Raw genomic sequence first — 15,686 nt, forward strand, 5'->3', positions numbered from 1 at the left:
GTCTGTGTTCTGTTGTTCAACAGGCAAAACCCTCCAAGCAGCAGGGAGCTGGGGATGCAGAGGAGGAAGAGGAGGAGGAGTAACAGTGTCTGCCGGGAACTTGCGCATCGGTTCCATCTTGCCTGCACAAGTTGCCGTGGTGCAGCCCCGCCACTTGGGTTCTGTGGGTAGGGGCCATCTGACAGATGTAACTTTTTCTAGGCTATGGCCATTTTGTGTCTTTTGAGATTGTGCTGTGGGAGTTTGGGGGTTTGCGGGAGGGTTAGCAGGGGGGCTGTTGAGAATGTTTCAGCTTTAGCTGCTGCCTTTTGGCAGCATAAGTTACGGCCTCTCGGCCCACCAGGGCTTCATCTTTTGACATGCTGTCACCACTGCTTCATGGTGCTGTGTGGTCCTGGTGAAAAGAGGGAGGGTTTTAGAAACCTGGTCCCCACCAGTGAGGTGATGCTCTTCATGTGGTGGCCTAAATTGGGGAACTTTTGGATATCCTCTCCTGTGTACTGCCCATCCTCACTCGAGAATTTGGGCCTCTGGTGTGCGTGGAGGAGCTTTGGTAAAGTGTTCAGGCCAGTTGCAATATGTGTTAGGAACGAGGTTTGGAGCTGAGTTGAGCCACAGGTGAGCGGACTATGTACAGGCTTTGTTTTAATCTGCTTCTTTGGCATTTGGCATCACTGCCTTCTGTTTCTGATGGGGAGCATGGCTCCTTTGCCTTCACTGCCTTCTGATGGGAAAGGCTGGGGGCTCCCTGTCCCCTCCAGGGCCATGCTGGGCTCTGCGCTAATCAGGAGTGAGGCCTAAGCTCATGGCTTGCTCTGAAAACCAAGTATCAGAGCTCCCTCCCCCTCTTTTTATTTTACTGTTATTATTATTATTATAATTATTAACATCCTTGTGATAGAAATAAAGTTTGTACTTGGAGTTCAGCTGAGTCTTGTGGTTCCTTCTCCTGTGTGCTCTTTGGAGACTTTAGGGAGAGCAGAGTGGACTGGAGTCAGCTCTGAAGAATGGGGGAAGGTGAGCAGGGCTAGGTTTTCTCTGTGCTTCTTGGAACCCCAGCAGATCCAGCATCATCCTTCTCAGAGTGCCAGACATTCAAGGTATAGTTTTCTCTTTTACTGGAGTTGGAGGAAACTGACAGGTGGCTGCAGCTCTGGGGATGATTTGGGGTGGGCTGGGGGCTGCCTCCAACTGAAGAGAGGAAGGCGGATTCCTCAGAAGCCTCAGTCCTGAGAGTTGTTGAACCTTAGCAGCATTATTCATTACCCCTCAGCACCTCATACTTTGCCCTGGACCATCTAGTACCTTAGGTCATTTTGAGCTCATTTGTTTTTCTCTCAACAACCTAGTGGGGGTGGGAAAGGTAGGAAGAATTGCCCCAATTTCATATTTGGAAAGGAGTGACTTGCGTAGGCTATGCAGCTAATTCATGACAGCCGGGACTCTGAATTATACTGAGATAAAGAAAAAGGGGACTTCCCTGGTGGTCCAGGGATTAAGACTCCATGCTTCCACTGCAGGGGGTGTAGGTTCAAAAAAGGGGATGGAACCCAGGCTTATGGCAGTGAAATCGCCAAGTCCCAACCACTGGACTGCCAGGGAATTCCCTATTTATTTCCTCTTCCGTGAACTTTGATGGTTTGTGTCTTTCAAGGAATTTGTCCATTTCAGTAAGTTGTTTAACTTATTAACATAAGGTATTCATAATATTCCCTTATTTAAAAAATATCTGTAAAGTTTGTAGTGATGTCACCTCTTTAATTTCGTTTGTTGATAATTTGTGTCTTTTCTCTTTCCCTAATGTGTTTGGCTAGAGCACGGATCTCCAGATTTTTCTTTGATAAAAGCCAAATAGTAAATATTTAAGGTTTTGCAGGCTATACTGTGTGTATTTCAACTACAGTAAGCCCCCTACATACCAGCCTTCAAGTTGTGAACTTTCAAAGATGCGAACGTGAGTTTGCGTGTCCAGTCATGTAAGTTAGTTCACGTGTCTGGTGTACATTGTCACGTGTGTGCATCCTCTACAAGTGGCTGTGTTTCTGTGTACTGTACAGTACTGTATAGAGTACAGTAGTACAGTATCTTTATTTCAAGCCCAGGATGTCTAGAAGCAAACGTAAAAGCAGCGGTAATGTAGCTGGTACTGCTAAGAGGTGCCAGGAATTGGAGGCCCAGAGAAAGGTCGAAGAGAGACAAGAGGAAGAAGTAAATGAAGAACCGAAGAGATTCACGATGCAGGAAATGGCAAGGGAATTTTCTTTATCTGAGGAGGCACTGTTAGTTTTTGAGGCACAGGAACCGAATGTAGAACGGTACACGAAGGTTACAGCAGCCATTCAAAGTGCAATCCAGTGCTACCATGTCACCTATGATGAGAAAAAAAGGAGCTAGACATCACTGGATCGTTTTCTCAGGAGGGTAGATAGAATTGAATCCAGCAAGGAACCAGAACCTGTGCCATCAACGTCAGGCATGAGTGAAACAGCAGCTTGCCCTGTGTCTCCTATTGCTGGCAATCCTTGAGCTCTACCGTCTCCCACCTCCTCTCCCTCCTCCAGTCAGTAACTCTTCTTGCCTGTTCCCTCGATGCCAGCCTCTGTATGCCAGCTGTTGCGCTGTACTACTGTACTTTTCAAGGCACTGTACTGTAAGATTAAAAATGTTTTCTTTATTGTGGGTTTTTTTTATGTATTATTTGTGTGAAAAGTATTATAAACCTGTTACAGTACAGTACTATATAGCTGATTCTGTTAGTTGGGTACCTAGGCTAACTTTTGTTGCACTTATGAACTCACTCTCGGAATGGAACTCGTTCATTTGTACGGGACTTATTGTACTCAACAACGCTGTTATAGAGTGAACACAGCCATGGACAATACACAAATGAATGGGTGAATAAAACTTTATTTACAAAAGCAGGTAGCTGGATTATGGGCCATAGCAGGGCAACTACTGGGTTAGAGATTTATCAATTATATTGATCTCAGAAAATCAACTTTGATTCCATTGATTACTGTTTTTCTGCTTCCATTTCATAGATTTCCTATTCTGATTTTTATCACTTCCTTTCTTTTGCTTACTTTGAGCTTAATTTTTTTTTTACCTAGTTTCTTAAGGTCAAAGTTGAGGTCACTGATTTGAGATCTGACTTCTTTTTTAATATAACTGTTAAGTGCTTTATCTGCATCTCACAAACTTGATGTGTCTTTTCATTTCATTCAGTTTAAAAAACTTTGATTTCTTCTTTGATTTATGGGCTATTTATTAGTGTGGAATCTAGTTTCCAAATATTGTATTTTTCCAGATTTGTTTTTGTTATTGTTTTTAATTTCACTGTGGTCAGAGAACATACTCTATATGACTTGAATCTTTTAAAATTTATCGAGACTTCTTGTGTCAGTAGAATATTCTCCAGGCCATGATTGTTCTGTATGTACTTGAAAAGAATGTGCATTCTGTTTTGGTTGGATGAATGTTATATAAATGGCAGGTGGGTCAACATTGGTTGATAGTGTTTTTCAAGCCTTTATATCCTTACTGATTTTCTGTTTACTTGTTCTATATATTATGGAGCAGGAAATCTCTTATTATAATTGAGGATTGTCTGTTTTTCTTATAATTCTATAATTTCTGTTCCATTATTTTCAAGTCCTGTTATTACATGTGTAAATACTTACGATAGTTGTGCCTTTGTTTAATTGGCCCCTTTATTATTATGAAATGACCTTCTGTATTCTTTGTAATATTTGCTGTGAAGTACACTTTGATATTAATATAGCAATCTTAATAATATTAACAGTCCTCTGCTTTCTTAGTGTTAGCACAGTACATCTTTTCCATCCTTTTATTTTAATTTCTATTTGTATCTATATATTTAAAGTGGGTTTCTCAAAGACGGCATATAGTTGGGGTTTTTTTTCATTGTTTTTTGTCTTGGTTTTGGGTCCATTCAGACAATCTGTCTTTTAATCGAGGTGTATAGGCCATTTACATTTAGTGTGATTATTGATATGATTGGGTTTAAATATATAATTTTCTCTTTTTTTTTCTCTTTTTCTGCTTTCCTTTGGATACTTTTTATAATTCCACTGTACCTCTTTTGTTGACTTATTAGTTATTACTGTTTATTGTATTATTTAAGTAGTTGTTTTTTTGTGTGTGTGGTACGCGGGCCTCTCACTGCTGTGGCCTCTCCCGTTGCGGAGCACAGGCTCCAGACGCGCAGGCTCAGTGGCCATGGCTCACGGGCCCAGCCACTGCACGGCATGTGGGATCTTCCTGGACCGGGGCACGAACCCGTGTCCCCTGCATCGGCAGGCGGACTCTCAACCACTGTGCCACCAGGGAAGCCCTAAGTAGTTGTTTTAGGGTTTATGGTATACACTTTTTTTGGCCGCGCCACATGGCATGTGGGAATCTCTGTTCCCCAACCAGGGATCAAACCTGTGCCCCCTACAGTGGAGGCCCGGAGTCTTAACCACTGGACCACCAGGGAAGTCCCATAGGGTTTATAATATGCAGTTTTAACTTTTCAGTCTACCTTCAAGTGATATTATGCCATTTCATGTTTGATATTACAACAGCGTATTTCATTTCTCTCCTCCCAGGCTTTGAGCTATTGTCATAGTTATTTCTGCCTTTGTTACAAATCCCCAATATACTGTTGTTTTCTTTATAAACAGTCAGTTATCTTTTAAAGAGATTTAAATAGGAAAAGTATCTTTGGGAGTTCACTGGCAGTCCAGTGGTTAGGACACAGCACTTTCACTGCCATGGCCCCAGGTTCAATCCCTGGTTGGGGAACTAAGATCCTGCAAGCCGTGTAGTGTGGCCAAAATAAATAAATAATAATTCAAACAGACAGAAGGTTATTCCCATATAGATTTTTGGTTTGCAGTTACCATGAGGTTTTGATATAGCAGTCTATATATATACAAGATTGTTTTAAGTTGCTGGTTTTTTCATTTGAAATGCGTTTCCAATATCCTGCATTTGTACTCTCCTCTCGATTGCTGGTTTTGAAATCATATTTTTGTGTGGATGATTTTCTACCTTTACTGTATGTTTGCCTTTACCGGTGAGCTTTCCCATTCATGATTTTCTATCTTCTAGTTTTGTCCTTTTCATTTCTCTCTAGATAAGCTCTTTTAGCATTTGTTATAAATCCGGTTTGGTGGTGCTGAATTCTCTTAGCTTTTGCTTGTCTGTAAAGCTTTTGATTTCTCCATTGAAGCTGAATGAGAACCTTGCTGGGTAGAGTATTCTTGGTTGCAGGTTTTTCCCTTTCATCACTTTAAATATATCATGCCACTCCCTTCTGGCGTGCAGAGTTTTTGCTGAAAAATTAGCTGATAACCTTATGGGGATTCCCTTGTATGTTATTTGTTGCCTTTTTTTTTGGCTATGTTGGGTCTTTGTTGCTGTGCGTGGGCCTTCTTTAGTTGTGGAGAGCGGGGGCTACCCTTTGTTGCGGTGCACGGGCTTCTCATTGTGGTGGCTTCTCTTGCTGCAGAGCATGGGCTCTAGGCGTGTGGGCTTCAGTAGTTGCAGCATGCAGGCTCAGTAGTTGTGTGGTGCACGGGGTTAGTTGCTCCGTGTCATGTGGGATCTTCCCAGACCAGGGCTCAAACCCGTGTCCCCTGCATTGGCAGGCGGATTCTCAGCCACTGCGCCACCAGGGAAGCCCATCTCTTGTTGCCTTTAATATTTCGCTTTGTCTTTAATTTTTTTTAAAACTTATTGGAGTATAGTTGATTTACAATGTTGTGTTAATTTCAAGTGTACAGCATAGTGATTCAGTTATACATACACATATATTGATTCTTTTTTTATTCTTTTCCCATATAGGTTATTATAGAATATTGAGTAGAGTTTCCTGTGCTATACAGTAGGTCCTTGTTTGTTATTTTACATATAGTAGCGTGTGTGTGTTAATCCGAAGCGCCTAATTTATCCCCGCCCCCTCCACGTTTCCCCTTTGGTAACCATAAGTTTTTTTTTTTCTTTTTTTGTGGTACGTGGGCCTCTCACTGTTGTGGCCTCTTCCATTGCGGAGCACAGGCTCCGGACGTGCAGGCTCAGCGGCCATGGCTCATGGGTCCAGCCGCTCCACGGCATGTGGGATCTTCCCGGACCGGGGCACGAACCCATGTCCCCTGCATCGGCAGGCGGACTCTCAACCACTGCGCCACCAGGGAAGCCCCATAAGTTTGTTTTTGAAATCTGTGAGTCTGTTTCTGTTTTGTAAATAAGGTCATTTATATCATTTAAAAAACATTAAATTCCACATATGAGTTCTTTTTCTTCAATTTTTGTTAATTTGAATACTACCTGTATTGGTGTGTTTCTCTTTGGGTTTATCCTGTATGGGACTCTGCACTTCCTAGACTTGAGTGTTTCCTTTCCCATGTTAGGGAAGTTTTCAGCTATTATCTCTTCAAATATTTTCTTAGGCCCTTTCTCTCTTCTCCTTCTGGGAGAAGAGAGAAATGTGAATGTTGGTGCATTTAATTTTATACCAGAGGTCTCTTGGACTGTCCTCATTGTTCTCATTCTTTTTTCTTTAGTCTGTTCCACAGCAGTGATTTCCACCAGTCTGTCTTCCAGCTCACTTATTCATTCTTCTGCCTCATTTATTCTGCTACTGATTCCTTCTAGTGTATTTTACATTTAAGTTATTATATTGTTCATCTCTCTTTATTTGTTTTTTAAATCTTCTAGCTCTTTGTTAAACATTTCATGTATTTCTCTGTGCCTGCATTCTTTTTCCAAGATCTTGGATCATCTTTACTATCACTACTCTGAATTATTTTTCAGGAAGATTGCCTGTCTCGGGCTTCCCTGGTGGCGCAGTGGTTGAGGGTCCGCCTGCCGATGCGGGGGACGCGGGTTCGTGCCCCGGTCTGGGAGGATCCCACATGCCGCGGGGCGGCTGGGCCCGTGGGCCGTGGCCGCTGGGCCTGCGCGTCCGGAGCCTGTCCTCCGCAACGGGAGAGGCCACAGCAGTGAGAGGCCCGCGTAACGCATAAAAAAAAAAAAAAAAAAAAAAAATTGCCTGTCTCCACTTCACTTAGTTTTTCTTCTGGAATTTTATCTTGTTCCTTCATCTGGAAAATATTTTTCTCATTTGGTCTAACTTTCTGTGTTTGTAGCCTCTGTTCCTCAGGCAACAAGATTGTAGTTCCTCTCGCTTTTGGTGTCTGCCCCCTGGTGGGTGAGGTTGGTCCAGGCTTGTGCAGGCTTCCTGGTGGCAGGGACTGGTGCCTGCCCACTGGTGGGTGGAGCTGGGTCTTGTCCCTCTGGTGGGCAGGGCTGTATCAAGGGGTGTGTTTAGAGATGGCTGTGGGATCAGGACGACTTCAGACAGCCTGTCTGCTGATGGGTGGGGCTGTGTTCCCGCCCTGTTGCTTGTTTGGCCTGAAGTGTCCCAGCACTGGAGCCTGCAGGCTGTTGGGTGGGGCCAAGTCTCAGTGCCAAAATGGTGACCTCTGGGAGAGGTCATGCCAATGAATATTGGCTGGGGCCTCCACCACAGTTGTCCTTTCCCCCACAGTGAGCCACAGCCGACCTATGCCTCCCCAGGAGACCCTCCAAGATCCACAGGTAGGTCTGGCTTAGGCTCCTATGGAGTCACTGCTTTGCCCTGGGTTCCAGTGCACATGAAACCTTGTGCACCTTCCAAGAGTGGAGTCTCTGTTTCTTCCAGTCCTGTGGAGCTCCTCCACTCAAGCCCAACTGGCCTTCAAAGACAAATGCTCTGGGGGCTCCTCCTCCCAATGCCAGACCCTCAGGTTGGGGAGGCTGACATGGGGCTCAGAACTCTCACTCCTGTGGGAGAACCTCTGTGATGTAATTATATTTGTTTGTGGGTCACCCACCTGATGGGTATGAGATTCGATTATATCATGAAAGTGCCCCTCCTACCACCTCGCTGTGGCTTCTTGTCTTTGGATGTAGAATATAGTTTTTGGTAGGTTTGAGTCTTTTTTTGTCGATGGCTATTCAGCAGTTAGTTGTCATTTTTGTTTGTAAGTGAGAGGACGTGAGCTCAAGTCCTACTCTGCCATCTTGTCTCCTCACTTTATCACTGATTTTAAGCAACTTGGTTATAATGTGCCTTTGTACAATTCTGTGGCATTAAGTACATTCACATTGTTCTGCAACCATCACTACTACCTATTTCTTTGCTTCTTTAAATTCATTAAACATCTTGCGTCTTTGAGTTTATAGCTTTCAACCAAATTCAGAAAAATTTCAGCCATTCTTTCTTCAGATATTTTTTTGTTTCTCCATTTTCCCTGTCTTTGGGGGATTAAATTTACGCATATATTAGGCCACATGAAGTTGCCCCATAGCTTATTGGCACTCTTTACACTTTTTTGGATTCTTTTGTCTGTGTTCAGATGGATAGTTTCTGTATGTCTCCAAGTTCACTAAATCTCTGTAGTCTGATTTGTTGTTAATTCCTCCAGTGTAGTTTTCATTTGGGACATTGTAATTTTTATCTCTGGAAGTTAAATTTGGGTTTTTATATTTCTCAGGTCGCTACTTAATATGTCATTATAATAACTTTTAATTCTCCTGGTCACTAATTTATCATTTGTGTACTTTCTGGGTCTTCTTGTGTTGATTTTTTGCATGTTTGGTGGTTTTGATTGGATGCCAGATATTCTGAATTCTACCTATTTTGGTGCTGGGTATTTTTGTATTCCTATAAATATTGAGCTTTGTTTCTCATACTTAGTTACTTGGAAACAGTTTGATCCTTCTAGATCAAACTTTTAAGCTTTATTAAGTGGGACCTGAGCAGTGAGTAGCCTAGGGCTAATTTTGCTCCACTACTGAAGCAAAACTGATGCCCCATAAACTGTGTTTTCCACACTGGCTCTTGGGAAAAGGAACCATTTCCTGTTCTTTGACAGCTCTAATCCTTTTGGCTGGTTCTTTCCCCAGCCTCTGGCAGTTTCCTTACACGCATGGGATTATCAGTACTCAGTGAACACTTGAGTGGGATTCTCAGCAGATCTCTAGAGCTCGCTCTCTGTATAACTCTTTCCTTGTTGATACCCTGCCCTGTAAACCAGCTGCTTCGGTCTCCTTGGATGCCAAGGAGTTGGGTTGGCACCCTCAGTTTCTCCTCCCTTTGCTGCTGACAACTCTGCCCCAACTGTGAGCAGAGGCGGTGGTAGGGCCCACCACATTTGTTTCTCTTCTCTCAGGTCTCTGTCCTTCATGCCTGTTGTCTGATGGTAATTTGTCAGGTATTTTGTTGTTTTTAGAAGGGGGGGTAAGGTTTGGTTTCTGTTTATCTATGTTAGCTAGAATTAGAAGTGTCTTGAAAGCATTACTTTCTAGGTTGTTATAAAATCTGATGCCATTCTGATTTGCATGTAACCGGTTTTTTCCCTTGAAGCTTTTTAGGGTGTCTCTCTGGTGTTTTGAAATTTCCCCATGTTGTATGTTGGTATAGATTCTTTGGAAACTCATGTCCTCTTGAGTTTTTCAGAATTTTCTTGTGTTATTATTTTGGTAATTTCTCTCCTGTGTTCTTTCTTTGCGGATTTCCAATTATAGTTGGATGTCGGCCCTCTTAGACTGACCATTTTTTATTTTCCTTCATATTCTCTTTTGGTTTTTTTGCCCTACTTTATGGGAGATTTCCTCAATTTTATCCTTTTATCATATTATTTCTGATATTAATTTCCAAATTAATGTTTTTTATCTTCTCTCACAGCCTTTTTCTCCCCTTACTTAGTGGACACAATATTTACACTTTGCGCCTTAGTTGTTTCTTGGATATCTTGTTCTACTCCCTGTACTATTTCCTGGGAGTTGTTTATTTTTGTTTTGGTATTTTTATGTTGTACTTTTCCACTAACCTCTGATGTTTCTGGGCTATCTGTATGTACTTAAGAGTGAGGCACTTGAAGGTGATGAGCTCTCTTCACCATTCACTTTCACTGAACAGTAGGCTGGCATTTTCACTGGAGATCCCAGGCTGGCATTTTCACTGGAGAGCCCAGGCTGGCAGGATCTGTAGGTTTTTCCTCTGGGTTAGTTCAGGGCAGGGTCTTCCAGCCTGCTGTAGGAGCCTGCGGTGGGGTGGGGGCAGGGGCTGGAGCCCTGAGCATCTCAGGTAGTTTCTCCAGAATATAACTTCTGGCCTTCTGCAGGGTGGTGGGGACTTGAATTTCTGCTTCCTACATGCATTTCCAGTCCTTGTTTTTCCCTGGCACATGAGGCCTCCAATTCCTTCCCTTTACAATGTGTTTTGGTTCTGTGTGTATGTGGCGGGGGGTGGGGGGGTATGTGTAGGATGGACACGGGACAGCGAGAAGAGGGCAGAGCACTGATTTTGGATAGCAGTTCTGAGCTAAGTCTTTACTGCTTCCCTGTATTTCCTTTTGCACAAAGTAGTTCTAAATCCACTGCCTGTGCCCAAAGGAGGACACGTGGTCTAAGAGAGGCCCAGACTCTTCCAGTGCAACAGTCCACTTGAGGAGAATCCTCACACTGGCACAAGAGTACAGACCAGCTCCAGGACAAGGAGTGGGCAGAACCTGCAGGGTTAGGTTTACCTTTGACCTTGGATTTCCATCCCTTTAATCAGACTTTCTGTATGAAAACCATAGACTATATATAAGGAGTCGAGTGGGGGGCAAGGGGTAGTTTATAAGCATAATGGAGTAAGAACCACATCAAGTGTAAAGAGACCATAATAATTAGAAATACTTTTAATTCCTAGCTTCTTGGCGACCCTCAAGTATCAGAGCCATCCAAGCATGTTGGCCTTCGAATCTTCTCAACAAGAGTAGATGATCACACAACTCTTAAGGTAAATCAAAATTAGATGAAGGTTATTTATTGGTGTGACTTTTCCTGTCATGAGCTTCTTTTACACAGCAATGGTGTAAATAGCATCAAATTGAATGAAAAGTTTGTTAGATGCAACCATAAATAATTATAATAAATATACATCAAGTAACTTTACAGCACACATTTTTTTAGGGCCAAGGTTTGGATCTGTCTGGACCTCAATGTGCTCTCTGGGAGAAGCAGTCGTGTTAGCAGCAGGTACCTTACTCACAGCTGTCATCTAGTCAAGTGATGGGCCAACAGAAGCTTTCCAAACCCCTCTTGGGGAGGTAGCTGACAATTCTGAGTCCATTCAAGGGATGGGAAGGATGGGGGCGGTGGGGGGACCAAGATGGAAAAATACAGGGAGGAAAAACCACTTCTAGTAAATCCAAAGGCTCTTTCATTATGCAGAAATGAAATAAGAGGATCCTTGTTGTCAGGACTACATCCTGGCGTGACCCCCCTCCCCCCCAGTCAAGGGGGCTGTGGCCCCCAGGAGGCAGTGGCCTACCGTATTCCTTCCAATTAGGGAAACTGCTGGCAGGCACCTCCAGACATGACTGATCCTGCATCAAATGTAACTGATGCAACCGGAACAATTCATCCAGGTTTATCCTTTCCTTAGGTCAGGGAATCTTTTCTATAATGGTCCTTAATGCATTTCCTAAGACTAACACGGAGGAGGTGGATGCTAATGCCTACTCTAAAATCCACACACCTTTCCAACAGGCCAGGGCCACAGCAGAGAGAGGAGGAGCAAATCCTCGTTCTCAGCAGCATTCACACTCCAAAGCCTCCTAGACAGCACTCACTCAGAACTTCCAATATTCACAATATTATACAATAAATACAGTGATGCGATTCTGTGAGAACTGGCAAGGCCCAAAATGACAGTGTCCAGCAAGATGGCATATGCTGCTCTCGGACAAAGACCTACGCGGGGCACAGATGCACTGGGGCCGCAGGTGGGCTGCAGCAGCTCAGCCCTGGCACACACTCACAGGGGGTGGGGAGGGGGTGCCGCGTGGGCCCGGCCAGAGGGGCAGAAGGACCCTGGCGTCTCCATCTGGACTTGAAGGTCTCAGTCACTGCAGTAGGCCCTGAATTGAGCAGAGCACCTCAGACAGCTCTTTTTAAAATGGGGTGTAGCCTTTCCTCTGCTCCTCACATCACAAATACCGTAGTGAGGAAGGGACGTTTCTGAGTACAAAAGTGGGGCAGGCTTGAGTCATGTGCTTTCCTGTTTCGAGCCTCAGAAAAAGGCCCCCAACTTGAGCACTGTCCCTCTAGCTCCAGGGGTCCTCTCAGCTCCTGAGCTGGGACGCACCTGGCCTGGCTCTGCATTCTAAGGTCAGGGAGGAACCCTTTGGTCTTCTAATCCTGGGCTTAGCACTCAGTGGGAAACTGTCGGACCGGGGCCCAGAAGAGTCGGACAGCAGAGAGGGCTGTCTGGGTGGGAAGGGACGGGGGAACCATTGTGGGCTTTTCTTCAGGAAAACCCAGACCACGGACAAGGGTCTAAAGCCGGAAGATTAACACGTAAAGCTCCCTGTGTGTGTCTCCCATGTGTGGGTAACTGGCCCAACCACTTCAAGATGGAAGGAGGCTTGCAGGAGCCACGTCCAGGAGAAACTCCAGCTCAAGGCAGAGGGGCAGGGCTGGCCACACACTTGTCTGTGAAGACGCTCTGCAGAAAGAACAGGTGCTCTGTGGGCCAAGGGCATCTCACTACCAGCTTCCTGCTGGGTGGTTCTATGATGTGGAACCAACTGGGGCCTCACAGCCTCAGAACCTGGTGGCCACGAAGGAACATGTCCAGGAAGATCAAATGAGACAGGAGCTGTCTGGGAACTAAACTATCCTACAAACATACCACAAATAGGTAGCAAAAGAACCAACCCATCACGAAACGTACAAATACATAAGGTTAAGTCTTCCAGGAGGTCCTGGAATGTGGACAAAGGTTCGGAAAAGCAAAATGTTGCCAACTCCTCACGCAGGGCCCCGGAGGGATGTGCTCGCAGTGGCAGGCTTCCTAAGCCAGCAGAGCGGTGCCTTGGTGACAGTCTAACTCGGGCTCCCTCCCCTCAGCCACTCAGGGGGTCTTCGCGATAGTGAATGGCACAACGAAGTTTCTCCAGCATGATTTCCAGAGAGGAGTACTGGGGAAGCTTGATCATGAACATGCAGGTCTCCACTCGGATGTAGCGAGAGTCTGGGGAACCTATAGGAGAGACATCGGGCCAGCGTTAGAGCGCGGGACTGGATCCCAGGGAGGCCTGGCTGGACCCTCTGCCTCCAGGTTTGCCTCTCTGGGCTGCTCCAAGTCAGCCCCAAGGCCCAGTCGGGGGGATGAGGGCCTGGGAGGCTGGATTCTGGAGGAGGAAAGGGCAGACAACACAGCTGCTGTACAGCACAGGTACCAAATGGCTGACCCGTGACAGAATGCTGACCGCAGGCAGGTTTGTCTGGCCGGCAAAGAGTTTTGATTTTTTAATTTTGCTGCATTTAAAAGTTGGAAGATGAAAACACTTCTGGATTTTAAGCTTTTAAAAACTTTCAGAAGACACGTCAGCGTCGGGCCTATACTGCCATTTGGCGAAGGTCAGGTTCAGGAAGCACATGGCCCCAAGCCCACCCCACCACCCCCTGGCCTCTCTCATTTACATTTGGGCCTTGGTGTTCGGGGTCCCTCTCCATTCTTCCCCACCTCATGCAGGGCCTAGCAGCCCCAGCTCCAAACGGGGCCCATGTGTCCCTACTTGGAACATGACCAGGGGAGGCCAGTACCTGCTGTGCCATCCGGGGGGGCGATCTTCATGGGGTATGGGGGCACATGGGCTGTGTCGGGGCCCCCGTCTTTGCAGGGGCAGGTGAACGGGATGCGCTCTTGGTTGCAGGCAAACTTGATGAACTTGCACAGCTCCTCCTGGGCAAACATCTCCAGTGCCCCCCAGAAGAACTCGATGTGCTGGTCTGTCTCCATCAGGCCCACCTGGTACATGGTGTGGGCCTGGGGAAGAAAGGTCGCAGACGTGAGCAGGCCTGGGCTTCTAACCCAGTGCCCCCCCCCCCCGCCCCCGACAAGGCTGGGCCCAATCCCGGGGCAGGGTGCAGCAGGGAATCGATGGCTGCAGGACACAGGGAGGTTACAATGATGACAAGGACCGCAAAGGCACACTGTCTGTGGCCTACGCGCTAGGCCCGGCAGCAGCAGTTCTCCATACATTACCCCACTGACCCCGCCGGGCAGGTCTTGTCACTCTTCCCATTAGAGGTGAAGTCACTTGGGCAAGGTCTCCCAGCTGGCATGGGCAAAAGCGGGCCAGGCTGAACAGTGGAGGGGCTTCACCTCAGGCTGGTGGCTTAATTCATGGGCTCGGGAGGCAGGTGATCTGCCACTTCCTGGCTGGGTGACCTTGGGTAAGTGACCTGTCTTAGCTTCAGTTTACACAGCAATGAGACAGGGGTGAGCACAGCTCCTCTCACATGTGAGGAGGACAGAGTGCTGGGGCCCAGGAAGTACTAAGACATGACAGGCCACTGCCAACATGCCTGTCAGCCCAGCCGGCCCAGCCACCGACCTTCAGGAACTCGAGGTTGATGTAAGGGAGGCCGCACGTCCGCAGCTCCATCTCCAGCGGGCTGAGTGTGGTGAGCAGCTGCAGGGGGATGATGGCGCCCAGGCCCGCGCGCACGGCTGTCACACACTCGACGTTTTGCAGCTCCCGCAGCCGCAGGCTCCGGATGGCTGCTGCGTAGATGTCCTTGTTCTCCCACCTGCGGGGGTCGTGGGTGAGAGGCGACGCTCAGGAGGCTGCTCCGGGGCCTGGGGGCCACACCGCGCGGGCAGAGGCCCCAGGCTGTTACCCGGATTTCCCAGGCCTGGCAGCTCAGTGAACTCCTCTCCTGCTCTGGGTGTCACCCGCCCCAGACCTGCTGTTTCTGAATAAAGTCCTTCCACTGAAGATACTCCACCATCTTTCCTGGCGCCCACCGTCCTGCCTCACACCCTCCCCGCAGTGGAAGCCGCCGGTCCCCTGACCTAGGCCCCCACGCACTCACGCCACAGGGATGTGCCGGCCGCGGCTGCACAGCTCCACCTCCTCGCCCGCCATGGTCAGGTAGGTGAACCGGCAGCAGGGCTTACTGGGCCCGTCGGGGCTCTCGATGGCCAGGTGCTGGGAGGCAATCTCGGCGCACAGGGCCTCCAGCTCGCTCTCGTCGTTGATCTGGAGGGAGGCATGGCAGGGCGGGGCTGACTGCCGCCCTGCTCCCCAGGCCCTCAGAAGAGGGAACCCCTTCCCCAGTTGGGCAGATGTCAGTCATTGTTCGGGTGGGGGCTACTGTGGCCTGGCCCGCCAGCCTTGCCATCAGTTCAGTGTTGGGCACGTGACTGAGGCCTTGCCAATGAGACCCAAATTACAGTTGCCCTCTTTCCCTGGTGTGGACACAGCCGAAGGCGGCGCACCTCGTGCTGCTGGGGCCATCTTGAGATCACTCACTGACGACATCATTGGAGCACCTGGATTCAACCCTGTCTGAAGCCAATCTGTATCTGTACTTTTAGTTTTAAGATCAAATCACTAAAAAAAATTTCTTTCCTAAGCTGGTTTGACCTGGGGTTTCTGTCACTTGTCACCAGAGAGCCCTGACTTAATTCTACCTGTGGAAGGTACACGGCCTACCCCCTCCACCATCTGGCCCACTGACGTGCATGCTGGGCCACCGAGGAGAGGACGGGATCTGACCCAGGGGAGAACAAGCCTGTAGCCCGGGACAGTGAAGGCCGCAGGCAGGCACCCCCGACAGAAGTTCAGGGCATT

General features: G+C 47.2%; 2 protein-coding genes across 3 annotated transcripts in view; one reads left to right on the plus strand and one right to left on the minus strand.

Annotated features, from left to right (window-relative positions):
• TRAFD1 (TRAF-type zinc finger domain containing 1) overlaps positions 1 to 11,242 on the plus strand; it is a 29,569-nt gene extending 18,327 nt beyond the window's left edge. Inside the window, exon 12 of one of the 2 annotated variants that reach the window (XM_065889798.1) lies at positions 24 to 922. In XM_065889798.1, the coding sequence (XP_065745870.1) occupies positions 24 to 83 (60 nt within the window). In that variant the 3' untranslated portion in view covers positions 84 to 922. Of the gene's footprint in view, positions 1 to 23; positions 923 to 11,010 lie in introns of those variants that run through there. The other variant, XM_065889799.1, reaches the window with a different exon arrangement.
• Positions 11,243 to 12,947: 1,705 nt separating this feature from the next.
• HECTD4 (HECT domain E3 ubiquitin protein ligase 4) overlaps positions 12,948 to 15,686 on the minus strand; it is a 187,886-nt gene continuing 185,147 nt past the window's right edge. Inside the window, exons 73-76 of the mRNA XM_065889553.1 lie at positions 14,926 to 15,092; positions 14,445 to 14,640; positions 13,651 to 13,873; positions 12,948 to 13,084 (exon numbers count right to left, since the gene is read on the minus strand). Of these exons, the coding sequence (XP_065745625.1) occupies positions 12,948 to 13,084; positions 13,651 to 13,873; positions 14,445 to 14,640; positions 14,926 to 15,092 (723 nt within the window). The remainder of the gene's footprint in view (positions 13,085 to 13,650; positions 13,874 to 14,444; positions 14,641 to 14,925; positions 15,093 to 15,686) is intronic.

Source organism: Phocoena phocoena, chromosome 13 (genome assembly GCF_963924675.1).
Source record: "Phocoena phocoena chromosome 13, mPhoPho1.1, whole genome shotgun sequence".
Classification (NCBI taxonomy): domain Eukaryota; kingdom Metazoa; phylum Chordata; class Mammalia; order Artiodactyla; family Phocoenidae; genus Phocoena; species Phocoena phocoena.